Source organism: Astyanax mexicanus, chromosome 15 (genome assembly GCF_023375975.1).
Source record: "Astyanax mexicanus isolate ESR-SI-001 chromosome 15, AstMex3_surface, whole genome shotgun sequence".
Taxonomy (NCBI): Eukaryota; Metazoa; Chordata; class Actinopteri; order Characiformes; family Acestrorhamphidae; genus Astyanax; species Astyanax mexicanus.
The window spans coordinates 22,532,909-22,548,984 of NC_064422.1; the positions used below are offsets into that span (position 1 = coordinate 22,532,909).

The following is a 16,076-nucleotide window of genomic DNA, read 5'->3' on the forward strand; positions in this document are numbered from 1 at the left end:
AGTGAGTCATTAGGGAAAGCAGCAAGCAAGGCGTGCGTTTGTTTATTGACTTAACTCTATGGCACGCATTCTTCCAGCCAACATCCACAGGACCTTCGTTTCACCCCAACACCATCGCCATCAGCTGCCAGGGCCACCACTGGGCCTTCCTGCAGGTGATGTCCGAAGGCAAACAGCCGCTTGTTTCTCGCAAGGACTCATTTCCTAGCTAATCAAGTTTGTCCTTTGTTTGGAAGTGTTTTTGGGAGTGTGAGCATCAGACACTTGTGTAAATACATGCGGCTTGTTGATGGAGTCACTGCTGTGAAGCAAGCATATTACTACAGAGCTCCAGTTCCAGAGTGTTCCAGAGAATACAAGAAGGGCTTGGTCTTGGAGTCTCTGAAAGCTGAGGTGAAGTTGTCAGACAAGTGACAAGTAACAGCATGAAATAAAGTGCAGTGGAAAAAGCCACCTACCTACATCCTGTGCCAAGGGTTAGTTTAAACAAGCATGCAGGCACAAAACAGTTATTGTTCCCACGCTAAAAATATCAGATTATACCAACAGCACCTGTTCGTGTGGCACCAATAACCATCACACAGACAGAGAATGCAGTCAAATAGAGAGAAAAAGTAGAGGTGATTAAATAAAGGTGGCTGTACTGATGTAGTTTTCTTTTTCTGTAATCTAAACTACATTTCTACACTTTGGTTTAAAAGGCCTTTTCTCTTTTAGCTACCATAATTCACATCTTTTAGCAGTGATGCCCATTTTAGCTAGCTATGATACAGCTCTGGAAAAAATAAGAGACCACTTAAAAAGGATGATTTTTTTATTTTACCAAATTAAAAACCTCTGGAATATAATCAAGAGGAAGATGGATGATCACAAGCCATCAAACAAATCAAGCTGAACTGCTTGACTTTTTCCACCTGGAGTGGCATAAAATTATCCAAAAGCAGTGTGTTAGACTGGTGGAGAACAAGCCAAAATGCATGAAAACAGTGATTAAAAACCAGGGTTATTCCACCAAATATTGATATATATATATTCTGAACTTATAAAACTTTATGAATGAACTTTCTTTGCATTATTTGAGGTCTGAAAGTTCTGTATCTTATTATTATTATTTCAGTCGTTTTTATTTTTTTGCCAAATAAATGCTCTAAATGACAATAGTTTTATTTAAAATTTTGGAGAAATGTTGTCCATAGTTTAGAACAAAACAGCAATGTTCATTTTACTCAAACCTATACTGAAGTAAACTGAAGTGGTCTTTTCATTTTTTCCATCGCTGTGAAGCATCTGTACATCTGTGGCATTACATTATAATTAATACTGTAAAATTTACAATAATTTACAACACTTTATATAACTGATGTTCTTGCAAAGCAGCTTCATAAAACTAGTAAAAAGAAGATCAATCAACAACACATAAAACATGCCAAATCACATTTGCCCAAATGAATCACACTAATGATGAAAATTAAGCATTAGGATTTAATGGAGAATTTAGGTGAAGTAAAACATGATAACTAGTAAGAACTTTAAATAGGTAGAATAGGGACACAGACTGCAAAATAAATTCCTTGGAAACTGCTGGAAATCATGCATTTCCACAGAATAAAATGTGCAATCCGTTCCCCAATCCTACCTTTTTGTTTGTGCTTATCAGTCGACTTCATTATAAACAACCTGTGTACTATCTAAGTTCTCAGAGCCTTGTTTTGTCAGGGCTTTCTGCATTCTAGCAGTAGTAAAGTGTGGAGCTACTTTGAACTTGTTAATGGTGTTAAAAAAAGCTATTTTATGCATCACCATCACTGTAAGGGAGCTGTTGGGAGCTTCGGCTAAAAGTGCTGTATTTCAGAATGCTGGAGGTGAACGGAGGTGGATTATTTGACAAAAGTTTGAACTTGTTATCTTGTTTCACTACACCTCAGGTCCATTATACACAAGAGTTCTCCTTTTTTCAGACTGAAAAATACAGATGTAAAAACATTCTGCAATATTTAATTATTTATTGATTTTTTTGACATGGACAATGCAGCTCCTACAGCAATATGTCAGTGTATGCTCATTATTGTGGCTCAATAAAATGGGGTTGAAACACTACTTATAACTTCAGCTAACTAAACTAAAGTGTTCTTTACTGAATAGACAGATATGTAAGCAACTATGTTAATCTTATAACAAAATATTTAAAACATCAACTTTTTTTCTGTGATATGTTTCTACAAGATTATCAGCAATTCTACTGTAACTATGCTATTGTGGGAATGTTTTATTGTGCAACTGTTTACCGCTGCTGTGAGTCACAGTATCAGAGTAAGTAATTAATGGTGCCCAAATAATTCCAATAGCAGACAGCATACAATCAAAACTACTGCCAGTCCACACACCAAGCATATTTCCATTTATGGGCCATAAAGTCATATGAACGGACCTGCAAGTGCACCCTGGACACTCAGATGGACCTGTAGTCCTGAAAAATGACCCACATCCGGTAGATGTTCAGTGTCACCACCAGGAAGTTCTTGATAGCAAAGAAGACCAGCATTTGGTGGACGATCGCATAATGGATCATGACAGTCAGGCGAACCACCAGAAAAGGGCCGTCCTGAATGAAGAGGGTCTCCACCACAGTCCAAAAGTCTGTCCTGTGTTTGGTGAGGACAGAGTCGCCTTGATTCTCACACTCATCATCGTCTCTTGAATTAACCACTGTTGGTGGAAGAAGATAGACAAAGATGAAAAGTTGTAAAAAGTTGTTAAGTTAAACTTAATTTTACTATTGATTTTTATTTGATTGCAGACAGTATGAACCCAAGGTATTGCATGTTTTGTCTACTCAACTTAGTTTCATTCATTTAGTCATTCATTCAGTCATTCAATCATTCCAGGCTGGCAAAACATTCCAAAAAAGTTGGAATGGTATTTACTGGTAGTATTTACCACTTTATTAAGTTGTGATTCCTACTCAACACTTAAAAGGTGCTTGCCATGGGGGCTCAGAGTCACTATGATCAGGAGATCAGTGGTTCGAATCCTGTTCATGTAGCTGGCCATCGGCTACATCAGCCCTGAGAAAGCACAATTGGCCTTGCTCTCTCTGGGTGGGTAGATGGCGCTCTCTCCCCACATCACTACAAAGGGTGATGTCACTCAGCTCAAGGCATCTGTGAGCTCATGTATCAGAACAAGTCGCTGCGTTTTCCTCCGAGCTTGCTGTGATGCTACTTGGCAATGCTGTATCAGCAGCAGTTCAAAAAGAGGAGGCATGTGCTAGTCTTCACCCTCATGGTGTTAGGTCATTACTAGTGATAGGGGGAGTCCTAATGAGTTGGTTGGGTAATTGGCCATGTAAATTGGGGGAAGAAAAAGGGAAAGAAAGAGGAAAAAAACAAAACAAACAAAAAAGGTGCCTGGCACTGAGGATAGCAAACGTATAAATGAGTTTGTCTTTTTATTTTTTAAATTGTTTTATTTATTTGAATTTATTTATTTATTCAGTTTTTTATTTGTGTGTTTTCATTTTGATTCCTATGTTCATTATTATTCATTTCATCATTTCCTATCATTTTACTTTACCTTTACTATTATCTTTTCTTCATTTCTTATTTTATAAATTCTTTACTTTTTTGCGTAAATTTTCTTATGGTCTTTTTTAAAATTTCCTATTTTTATTACATGTTGATTTAAAATTTGTATTTCTTTTATTTATTTATTTTTTACTATTTTACTATACTTATTTCTAATTTCTTATTAAATATGTTCATCCCTTTTACAAGCTGCAATGTAAATGAGGGTTACCCTTAATGTATTCGAGAGTGAAAATATGGGTTGATTGATTTACTGGCAGTATTTATCACTTCATAATGTTGTGATTCCTACGTACAACACTTAAAAGGTGCTTGGCACTGAGGACAGCAAGCGATGAGGTGTTTCAGGTGTTAATTTGACGCACTGCAACACTACAGGCTCGCCATCAAGTTTTTGTCTCAAAATTCTCCACACATTCTATATAGGATATTGATCAGGACTGCAAGCAGGCCAGTGCAATACATGCATCTTTTTCGTCCACATGCCTTTGTAATATGTGCAGCACTGGGTTTAGCAATGTCTTGTTGCCCTAAGATCTCATAAATCAAGGGTGTTCACAGCTTTTTTTAAACGGTCTTATTATGCACTGAAATTCTTGCATAAACAATCCTTGAATTGTTTAATTGTTTAAATATGCAAATCTTTTCAAATCTTTGTTTCTGGAAAATTGTTTTTAAACATTTTAATATGTTTACCATCACTAGCCCTGAATTGCCCCATCCCAACTTTTTTTGTGAAAGTGTTGTAGGCCTATTATGCAAGAATGGCTGTACATGGGTGAGTCAAAAAATTGCAGGACACCCTTTTATTTCAGAAACTGCAACCGTTATATTAACAAATAAAATGAAAATAAACAGACAAAACATTACATATATTGGGTTCATACTGTCTGCAATCCTAAAAAGTCAAAAGAAAATGAAAAGAACACTGTATTTTTAATTTGGCATTTTCCATACTGTCCTAAATTTGTGTAATTTGTGGATATAAAAAGCCAAGAAAAGCACAAACAGTCAGAAAACACTGTTGGAACTGGACTATATTCTCCAGGGGAGGTCATTATGGGTCATTTGTAAGGGACCTTATGGGGCGATTCATATAGATCAACATACCGGCTTAATTTCTGCTAATTACCACAGATAGTCCAGATGTTTATGTCAGCAACAGCCATTACACTGTACTGCATTCCACAGAGTCCCCTACTTTCTCTAACATGCATGCTGAAAAATCCAGCTCAAGACCAGTTTTTGCTGGTGGCTGGTTTCTTTACATGGTGTAAGCTGGTTCTTGATGGTCAAAGTGGTTAAAGAGCTGGTTGTTCATCAGGTGAAAACATAACACCCTATACTGGTAAACCAGTATACCACATTAACCTTTGACATGGATATTGTATGTTTTCAATTTTAACTTATTTTTTTGTCTTTAAACATGTCAGGATGGCCAAGGTGGTCACCAGCCTGATCACCTCAGTCATGCTGATATATAACCTCATTCACGTTGGTCAAAAACTTGGTTGATCAGCTTGGTCAGATCATATATGCTGGTAGACCAGCTAAACCATCAAACCTTACATAAAACTGACTTTCAGCAGAGATCTAAATCACACTGTTAAGCTCTGGCTTCCTGCAGATACCCATATCAGATTCAGAGCCATGATACTTGCATTCAAAGCCCAAACAAACCTGCATCTGATCTCTTTGACAAGCATTTAAATACAGAAGTTGTGCAGGCATTCAGGAATTCCTCATTTCAAAGAGTCACATGTGTACTGGGAATATATTATAGAAGGCCTTACCACCCACATTGGACACCGAATTCTGTGGGTGGTAATGACTGTAACCGGCTGTGCAAAAAGAACAACAACTTTGGCCAAAATCAAATCCATATTCACAGGTCAGTGCATCATTCTCTGGCTTCCATTGGAGATGGCAAACGTTAGAGGCCGCAAATTTAGTTCCTGCCCCATTATATTAGGCATGTTAGTGTTTAAACCCTACCACACTCTGCCTCTATACAGAAGTAATACGGCCTTTTAAGTTAACTTTTAAACCACAGGTAATGAACGTGTCAGTAGATAGCAACAGCAGCTCCAGTCTGTAACTGATTAAACTGTTATTAGCTAAAATTAGCAGTTAATTTGATTAAAATTTTGTTTTTGTTTTGACCTATTTTAATCTGAAAAAAATTAAATCAGTTTTAGAAAATATTTGTTGTTATCTGGTGGAATAACCCTGGTTTTTATCACAGTTTTCATGCAATCTTGGTATAAGCTCCTCCACCAGTCTTCCACAATGCTTTTGGATAAAAGTCTGCAAAAAAAAAATTGAGTAGCTTGGTTTGATGGCCATCTTCGCTGGTTTATGCTTTCCACAAACTAATTACACTGAAGCAGAAAACCTGAACAATGTGTAATATGCCAAATAAAAACAAACCAAAACATTATATATAAAGAACTTGAGTAGAATTTTTTATTGTGTATCAGAATCAGAGCGCACATGAAAAAAGGTGGATTTGCCCGTCACTACATAAAATCCCATTTATTACCAATGTAAATACACAATAAGGTACAAACCTACAATACATTATTTTGCTTGTTACTTTAGAAAGCAAAGAAGCGGTCAAAGATTTTTGCCAATGTGTTGCTCAGTCTTTTACATTAAGAAACTGCAGGACATTCCAAGTTAGGGAATTTAAGCAAATTTGACTATAGTTCCCTTAGCTGATATCCCATTATCAGCATGTAAGGAACACAAGGGGACTGTTTGGGGACCCTGTGGATTAGAATGCACCTCACCTCTTCTCCCTTACAGGTAAAACGCTGTCACTTTGAGAAAGTTTTTTTATTTAAAATCTCATTAATTGAATGGTTGCGGAAAATTACAGGTACAAGTCATTCAGCAATTACTATCCAATGTCACGTCCAAATATTAATAGTACATTTTTGTAGTTTATTAATTTTTTTTACCTTTAACATTAATATTTTCAAATTTGAGATGGTACATACCTGAGAGATGAAAGGGGAACTGCAGCATACTCCATGTCCAGACAGCTAGAATAATGTAGACCAACTGTGGACTATTATCTCTGGTAATGAATAAACAAATAAAAAAATGTATGTTAAAGACTGATGAGAAAAAGTGTGGCAGAAATGAAATATTAGAAACTGTGAAACAATCTGTAAGGCAGGCCTGAGAGATGAGAGAATACCCAGACTTCTATCCAGTCTTAAACTCAGCTTCATGGTGAAAAGCTAGTGCTGAAAAGATGCGTTTTGACATGGTTTCTTTTTGACAATCAATGCAAATGTGTTGCATTAATTTGATTTAATATATTTGGCTTAAAATGCATAACAGAAAAACAGCAGTTGATGTATAAAAATGTCCACAAAGGAATCACTGTGTGTAGAACAGTCTATACTGTTAATACTGTTAATGATATGCCTAAGATCCAATCAATGCAGCTAATACTAGGGCTGTCACACTGTATAATAATGCAACTGATTTAGCTATTTATAGGTATATGTTTGGGTAAAATTAACATTGTTGTTTTATTCTATAAACTACAGACTACATTTCTCCCAAATTCCAAATAAAAATATTGTCATTTAGAGCTTTACTTGCAGATAATGAGAAATAGCTTAAATAAAAAAGATGCAGAGCTTTATGACCTCAAATAATGCAAAGAAAACAAGTTCATATTCCTAATTATTTTTGTGGAATAACCCAAGTTTTTTATCACAGTTTTCACGCACCTTGGCATGTTCTCCTCCATCAGTCTTACACACTGCTTTTGGATAACTTCATGCCAAAAATTCAAGCAGTTCAGCTTGGTTTGATGGCTTGTGATCATCCATCTTCCTCTTAATTGTATTTCAGAGGTTTTCAATTTGGTAAAAAATGGTCTTTTATTTTTTCCAGAGCTGTATATTAATAATAGCAGACTTAATAAACTTTAGTATAATTTATATACTAAAGTGTTCCACACAAGACCGTCCACTGTCGCATCCCAAACAGAACTAAAATGTATTACTAAAGACGATACATATCCAATCTGTAGCAGTCAAAGTTTCTTGTTTGCAAAACCACTGCAAACACAGGCAGTGGTAGGTGGCTGACAGAGTCTAAATTACCATCCTGCTTTTCTCAGTCCAGTGAGAGTCTGTCTGTGTAAAATGTCTATCTCTCCACAAGAGGTACAACTACCCAAAAGTAGCCTCTGAGAGATTTTTTTATCAGGCAGCAGGAGAACCATTTTTATGCCATGTTGTGGCAGACTTGTAATCTTTTACATGTGCACCTGAGACATACAGTAACTTCATGTTGAGTTTTGCAGCAATCCATGGTGCAATGATTTTTGTAAATTACTGTATTTTCCAAGTTTAATCTAATTAATTGCTTGTTTTTGACAACTGTTTGCTTGTAGGTGTGTGACAATATAGAGAAAAAGAACATAAGAAGAAAAAAAACCAGCATACTTCACGTCAGACAGTGTCTCGCTGGTGAACTCCAAGATGTCAGCAGCTGTGCCCACGAAGATGAGCAGCAGCTGGGAGAGCTCGTCCCGGGTGACCCCCACTCCAATGGGCATCAACCACTTTCCCACGATCAGCAGGATGAGCAGGATCTGGTGCAGGGCCAGGATCCAGTCATTGGCGCACACCGACGACAAGATCTTCTCTGAGTCCCGAAAAAACTACAGGAAAAAAGGAAGGATCATTTCACAATGCAAAAAATATATACATTTCTTTATGTACTTCTATCTGTGCTTGTCTGCATTTGTGCAAATTCTCTGAAAGCTTACAGATAAGAACGAAACAAAGCAGGACCAATGGAAACGACTTTGGTGTACCAAAAGTCAACCTGCACCTCTTTGCAAATTGCTGTTGATGCAGCATTGCTGAGTAGCATCACAGTGCGCTCAGAGGAAAGCGCAGCGACTTGGTTCTGATACAGCTCACAGACACCCTTGTGCTGATCGACATCACCCTTTGGAGTGATGTGGGGAAAGAGAGCACCATCTACCCACCCAGAGAGAGCAAGGCCAATTGTGCTTTCTCAGGGCTCCAGCAGCTGATGACAAGCTGCATGACCGGGATTCAAACCAACAATCTCCTGATCATAGTGGCAGCATCGCAAATCACAGAGCTTCTGTCTCTACATAGCGCACTATTCAGTAAGCTCAGTGGAGCTGATAAGTTGGACTTGTATATAGATATATAGGAATGTATGTACATGAGGAAATATTCAATATTTGACAATGAAGATGCTTTGCTGGGATCTCATCAGCAGTACAGAGGGGACGTAGACATTGCAAACTGAGGTCAGAATTACATCAGCAAAGCATCTCCTAATGATCTCCATTAAAAGCGCTGAGGGAAATCTAACAGGAGTCGACTGTGTGCTACATGAGAGCAGTAGCCCACAAGTAAGAATAAGAAAGCCTGTGTGACACTGAGGCCAGCATGTTTTTATTGAAGGGTGGGGGACTTATATTTCATTTACAAGTAAACCGCGTCTGCAAGAGCAATTCAGGGCAAAGGAGTATAAATAAACTTTGTCGCCGTGGCTTACAAAAGCCCCTCAGAGTTACGGGAGTGGATGCAAAGGCGAGTCTAGACCAGTCTGTGGAAAATGTAAAGTGATGGTAGAAAACAGCACAAATTAAAGCATAATTAAAGCATACCTTAAAAACTTCAGTTGTGTTGGAGCTGGAGTTTTTCCAGTTACTAAAAATGTCTTTGATGCTCTCCGATGAATCAAGTTTCGCACACTGAAAAAAAGGAATAAAAAGTTCAGAGTTAAACTGTAAATAATTTAATATGAAATAACTCAACATAAAATAATTGCCCTTTTTGTTTAATAGTACCTTAGCATCACTGCTTCTGTTCTGCTGATGATGCAGTTCAAGAATCCAAATTGTGGGAATGATACTGATGAGGAAGAGGAAGATTGCAGGAGAAAACCTGTGGAGGGACATATAGATTACGGTAGGCTCAGGTTTACTCTCATCCTCACCATTCCTAAACTGTTGGCAATACTTCGCTAGGAACTAGACCAGCTGTGTGTGCGCGCATTTGCATACCTGTGGCAGCAATTGGTGAAACCTAAATTAGCTAAAAACATTCATTTACAAGGGTGTCCATAGACATTCTAAAAGGACAAAGCATATACTGTATTCAACAGGGAATTGCACAGAAGCCTCAACAAATAAATACAATTTCAGATATTTCAGTGAGTCTCCATTTTAATTATTTATATACATCATTTTACATCACAATGTTTCTTCAGACATCTGCTGGGAGATTGTCCCACTCCCACACAATTATCTGCATTGTCTGCTTTTTACTATTCAAGTAAATTAACACATTCAACGATGCTGAGGTGTGGACTCTGTGGCAGCAAGTCCACTGTTCTGAGAACAGCAGCAGCTTCCACATTTAGAATGGGTCTATTGTTCTTTCGTTTCTTATAAAAACACATTACGTGGTCACCATTTTGTTCTGAGTGTGAGTGGAGATGGATTTCCCTCCTCTGCCTCAGTAATGAAAACATCAGCCTATGTGCTGTATATCAGATAAAGCAGATTTGGTCATCTTCAAGATCTTGCACAATGGTTATAAGCCCCACACAAGAAAACAACCAAAATAAAGCTTGTATGGCTGCACACAAGTGATATTTTACTAAAATACTATCAACAAACCATTGATTCATTCAAAGTATTTAATAAAATCTTTGGATTTTATTTTCTTATATCTTTGAATCTTTTTTTTTTTGAGATCCAGTTTTGTGAAATCCTCTCACTGATATCTCCAGAAAATGAAATTAACAATGAATTATTGTTTTAAATGAAAGTGTAATACATGAAAAAGTCCAGTAATTAGTCCAGTTTAAAATCTAGAATAAAGAAAATATCAATGAACTAAATTATTATAACTAAATCAATGATAAAACATTGATTCAACGCATTAGATTCCATTTGGATGGACAGTACAGTTATAATTTTGAAAACCTCTTCTCATTCAATGTGTTTTCTTTCTTTTTGTATGATTTTTTACATTGTAAATTTAATATTGAAGACTATATTAAAGCTATACATGAACACACATGGAATTATTCTGTAAACAAAGCCAGTGTTAAACAAACCAGAATTTTCAGTATATTCATTAGGTAGAGTCACCTGGAATAGTTTTCTCAGCATCCTGAAGGAGTTCCTGGAGGTGCTTAACAATAGCTGCTGCTATTCCTTCATGCTGTGAAGCTCCAGCTCATCCCAAATCACAAAATCACTCATCTCAGTTGATCAGGTTTAGATCAGAGGTTTGTGGAGGATAAACACTTTTTTGTTTACTACGAAATTCCAAATGTGTTTCTTAATTGTATTGTTATGCCTTTAATATTAATTTTCAATGTAGAGAAAAAATAAATAAAGAAAATCACTGAATGAGAAGGTGTGCCAAACTTTAGACTGGTACAGTGTATAAATAAAATATAAATGACCACAAATGTTCACCTATCTCAATACAGCTAAGTAAAAATAAGTAGGAATGTCCGGTTTTACTTTGAATGGATAAAGTTTGAACTGAAATATTGAAATAATACGTTTACAGTGTGTACTCACCACTTGTAGTCCTTCCCTTTTCTTCTCCTCAGAGTCAAAATCAGCTCAATCACGAGGGGCAGGTATAGGATTGTGAGAAACCAGTAGAGCTTATTGTTCTTCACCCAGGTCACCCTCCACACACCGATCAGCGAGATCAGGATGAACAGGGCTCTGGTGATCACAGCGCAGAGGAACTTCAGGAGCATGGCTGGAGGAAGACGCTCAAGCACAGGCAACAGCTCGGTGACCCTTAGAGCACGGCAGGGACCCTCGGCACAGTCCAGAGCACTCCTCTCCCTCTCTCTCTCTCTCTGTCTCTGTCTGTCTCTCCCGCTCTCTCTTTCTCTCTCAGTCGTCTAGTGGCTGCAGGGCACGAGGAGCTATCCGACACCTTGATCCTCCACGTTCAGGACGAGTTCCAAGGAACAGCCCCCTCATCCCAGTCCACCCCCACTTCCCAGCACAGCCCTGAGAATCAAAGCACAGAATCAAAGAAAACTTGATTTGAAGGGTGGATTCCAAACCTAAAAGAAAGGAAGATAATAGATAAATATACCAATGTAGAACTTAACCTACAAATATTTGTGATGGGACCATGCTTTTTTTTCTAGCTGTAGTTTATAGACTTAAAAAATAATAATTTTGTTTTACTCATAAGGAATGAATTAAAAAAAAGGTCATACTGCCCAGACAAATAAACTATACATCCATAAGAATTAATATAATTATGGAAGAATAAAATGTATGGTAACCCCCTTGTATTATTATTATTATTGATTAAGTATTAATTGCTTTTTTGCACAGTTGGCTATGTTTTAAATAAAACAGAAGTTTTGTATTGTATAATGTACACTTCTGTACACTTGTTTTACTGCACTTCACCTGTCAGACCTCTAACTCTTCTCTTTACTGCTGAAACTGAGACTTAGTCCAATGTTAAGCTTAAGACCTAAAAGCATAGCCATGTGGGTCAGCCAGACCTCTTCCTGTACCAGTTTTCTACAGTTTTCAAAAGTATTTTGAATGAGTAGGAAACAGTACTCAATACTTTCTGGATTTATCTGTAATTTCTCTAAAGAAAAGGCTTCTCCTTTAGTTACAGTTACAGAGTTAGAGTTATCTGTGTTTGTGTCTTTTTTTAGTTATTATGAGGAAAGCGTGAATGTGCTGTGTGTAAGTGTGTAAATGCTACAGTTGTGAGTAACAGCAGTAACATCTGTTCCAGCACTGCTTTAATACAGACAAAGGCTTTGTAAACAGACATTTTTTAATCCAGTTCCAAAGCTCAGTTTATTTCCATTTTCTACTTACCAGCTGTAAGCTGTTAAACAATTAATTGTTTACTGAAAAATCCCCCCCTCCCCTTTTACATATAGGATTTTTTTTTTACAATATACTTTGCAAATACACTTTTCTTTTTGCTTTTTCTACAGTACTAAAATTACTTTTGTTTAATTTCGTAATTTTTGGGGGGGATTTTGAACATTGGATTTTGAACCATTTCCTGTTATTGACTGGAACTGAAGAGCTTAAATGACAAAAATGAAGGGAAACAAAAAATGGGGGTGTTCTAATACAAGGAGTACACTAATGCATAGTATACACATTTCAAAATTCTTATTAAGAATACTTAAGTACTTAAAAAAACACCATCTGTATTCTGTTGGAGTATTCCCATTTTTTTTCCTGTATTTACAACACACCAAAAATAACTCTGGAATCATTTATACAAACTTAGCCATCAAAATACTTTTTTTTTGTATTGCTAAGGTGCATCAGAGGAGTAATACTTAGCATTGTACACCAGTTTTAACCAGCATATTTCTATTATTAGCAGTGATATTTCCTATACTGACACTATTGAAAAACACAAATAGTTGAAATGACAAAGATTCTGAGCAGCAGAGGGAGGCTTTTGTGCAAAGGAAGCCTCAAGAAACAAACCTTTTTTTTTAAATGTCTTGGACGGAGAGCTTCATAGCTTCATAGCTTCATAGCTTCATAGCTTCATAGCTTCATAGCTTCATAGCTTCATAGCTTCATAGCTTCATAGCTTCATAGCTTCATAGCTTCATAGCTTCATAGCTTCATAGCTTCATAGCTTCATAGCTTCATAGCTTCATAGCTTCATAGCTTGCTTCTCCCAGGAATAACAACTCCTAACTTGCGTTAGTACTGGGGCTCTTTATAAAGTTTTAGCCCCTCCCCCAGGCCAATCCAACTGAAGAAGTTTCAATTAACTAAATTATCAAACATGTAATCTTTATAGTGAATTAAAGGCTATAAACCCAGATATTATAAACACTGAAGCTTAAGATAGACACTAAAGCATAAACAAATAAATGTTCCTATTAAAAATATAAGGCTACATTATAATACCCTACTGCCCCTACTTCAGAAATGGTATGTTCCACTCCTAAAGGCGGGAAACTCTCCTATAAATGGGCTGGTTTGTAGAGTTAGTGCTGTTTGTGAGTGTCCCAAGAATGCTATAGGTAAGTGCAGGTTGCTTAATTTCTATACAAAAACAGTTTAAAAGCTAAGCTATATAACTCTTGATGGGGTAAAGTTTACTTTATTAAAGAATTAGTTTATTATGATGATTGTTCATGTCACTGGAAATGTTAGGTTTTATGTCTAATACTGGTTGTCCTGTGTAGTTCAAGATTGGTACACTATGTTATGGCTGGATTCTGCATTTTTATTGAGCCTCAGTGACAAAGAAGTTTCCAATGTGTTTGTATACTGTTAGCTTGTTCAAACTTAAAATGATAAGTTTTTTTTTACAATATACTTTGCAAATACACTTTTCTTTTTGCTTTTTCTACAGTACTAAAATTACTTTTGTTTAATTTCGTAATTTTTGGGGGGGATTTTGAACATTGGATTTTGAACCATTTCCTGTTATTGACTGGAACTGAAGAGCTTAAATGACAAAAATGAAGGGAAACAAAAAATGGGGGTGTTCTAATACAAGGAGTACACTAATGCATAGTATACACATTTCAAAATTCTTATTAAGAATACTTAAGTACTTAAAAAAACACCATCTGTATTCTGTTGGAGTATTCCCATTTTTTTTCCTGTATTTACAACACACCAAAAATAACTCTGGAATCATTTATACAAACTTAGCCATCAAAATACTTTTTTTTTGTATTGCTAAGGTGCATCAGAGGAGTAATACTTAGCATTGTACACCAGTTTTAACCAGCATATTTCTATTATTAGCAGTGATATTTCCTATACTGACACTATTGAAAAACACAAATAGTTGAAATGACAAAGATTCTGAGCAGCAGAGGGAGGCTTTTGTGCAAAGGAAGCCTCAAGAAACAAACCTTTTTTTTTAAATGTCTTGGACGGAGAGCTTCATAGCTTCATAGCTAAGTTTTTTTTTCTCTCTTTTTAAATGTAGAAAAAGGCAGTCTATCCTCATCACTTTCTGAAGATGTGGAGTTAAAGAAGACCAGAACCAGGAGAAGGCAGAGGTGGTGGCGGTGGTGACTACAAAATACTGAGTTGCAGTTTTGAGGACTACCTTTTTTTTTTTTTTCCCCCTCCCCCTTCCTTCCCTGAACTGAAGCTTAACACATGCTTTTTTTAAGTGTATAAAGGAAATGTAATCTGTTACTGTACTTAATGATTTAGTTTTTGTTTAAAGTTGTGTGTCTATGCTTAAGTACATTTTGAGGCAAACAGTTGAAGTAATTTGCTGAACTTTGGGTTTACTTTGAGTGTCTCCACTTGTGTTTTTTTGTTTTTTTTTTTGCTTCATCAGACAAAATACTGTTTTAAAAAGCTGTTACCTGAAAGTTTTATTAAGATTAAGATTTACAACATTTACAACCCATTGTGTTGGTGTACAAGATTTGTATTTTGCTGATTTTACCACAGTTGTAATTTTGTTTTCTGACAAACAGACTTGTTCGTCAGGCTGAGAGCTGTTCATTAAAAGTATATTTATTTGTGTAGCATGCTACATCTTAGCTAATTTTATTTTTATTGTATGTTCCCTTCTGATGTACCGCAGTAGTACAAAAAAGGTTGGTTGGGTGTAAAAAATGTATGGCTAATTTTGTCTGACTTACAGAAATAAATATGACTTTCAAATGTTTTTGGTGTTATGCATGCTGTAAAATTCTTTGAGGGGAACACAAATGCAAGTAACATGCTCATGTCCATGGAAAACAATTGAAGTTTTCTGTTTGGTTAAAAACACCTTTTAGCATCAGCAGCCTGAAAGCTGCTTTTTATTATTGCAGGGTTAGTTTTAGCCATAGGAGAGTAAGACTGAGTGCATTCAATTAAAAAAAACTAAGATTATTCTGAACTTTCTAAATATGACCACTTAATGCACACCAGTTTAAAAAGAGAAAAAACTATGGAGACCAAAGCCCAAGCAGAGAAGAGAGGCATTCTCTAAATGGGGATTTTTATGATTGTGATTAACTACCTAGTAAACCTTTCTGCCAAATTGGTTAAACTATTCTAATGACTTGCTGCCAGTTCTGTTTAGCCTCTCTTCGATGGTTTTGTTTAGAGCACTAGCTAAAGAATCCATGCACATGTTCTCTCTCTTGAACATCACGGTCCCTGTACTGTACTTTTAGTAAAGTCTGATTGTCTAGTACTTTATACATGTCTGGATGGAGATATAACAAAAGAATGGTCACTTCTCCATATGTTAGTCCTTATGGCCTATGTGTAATACTTTTCTAAATAAATATTACTGACCATTTATCTAAAAAACAAATGTTAACCCCTCTGTATGTAAACTTAGCAATAGCGAAAATGAATTTTATCTTCATTCATTTTCAAGGAAAGAATTTTACTTTTGTGGAAAGAGCCATGACCACCACCTTTAACTGCATGGGAAAGGATTTAATAAATAT

At 36.3% G+C, this 16,076-nt stretch overlaps 1 protein-coding gene across 1 annotated transcript; it reads right to left on the minus strand.

The window, feature by feature from the left end:
- Positions 1–1,983: 1,983 nt before the first annotated feature.
- tmem26b (transmembrane protein 26b) lies at positions 1,984–11,675 on the minus strand. The gene is made up of 6 exons (XM_007255123.4): positions 11,200–11,675; positions 9,448–9,544; positions 9,265–9,351; positions 8,057–8,274; positions 6,587–6,666; positions 1,984–2,706 (listed from the first exon to the last, which is right to left on the minus strand). Exons 1-6 carry the CDS (start codon positions 11,385–11,387, stop codon positions 2,450–2,452), a joined length of 927 nt encoding a protein of 308 aa, XP_007255185.3. The 5' UTR covers positions 11,388–11,675; the 3' UTR covers positions 1,984–2,449.
- Between the last annotated feature and the right edge of the window lie 4,401 nt (positions 11,676–16,076).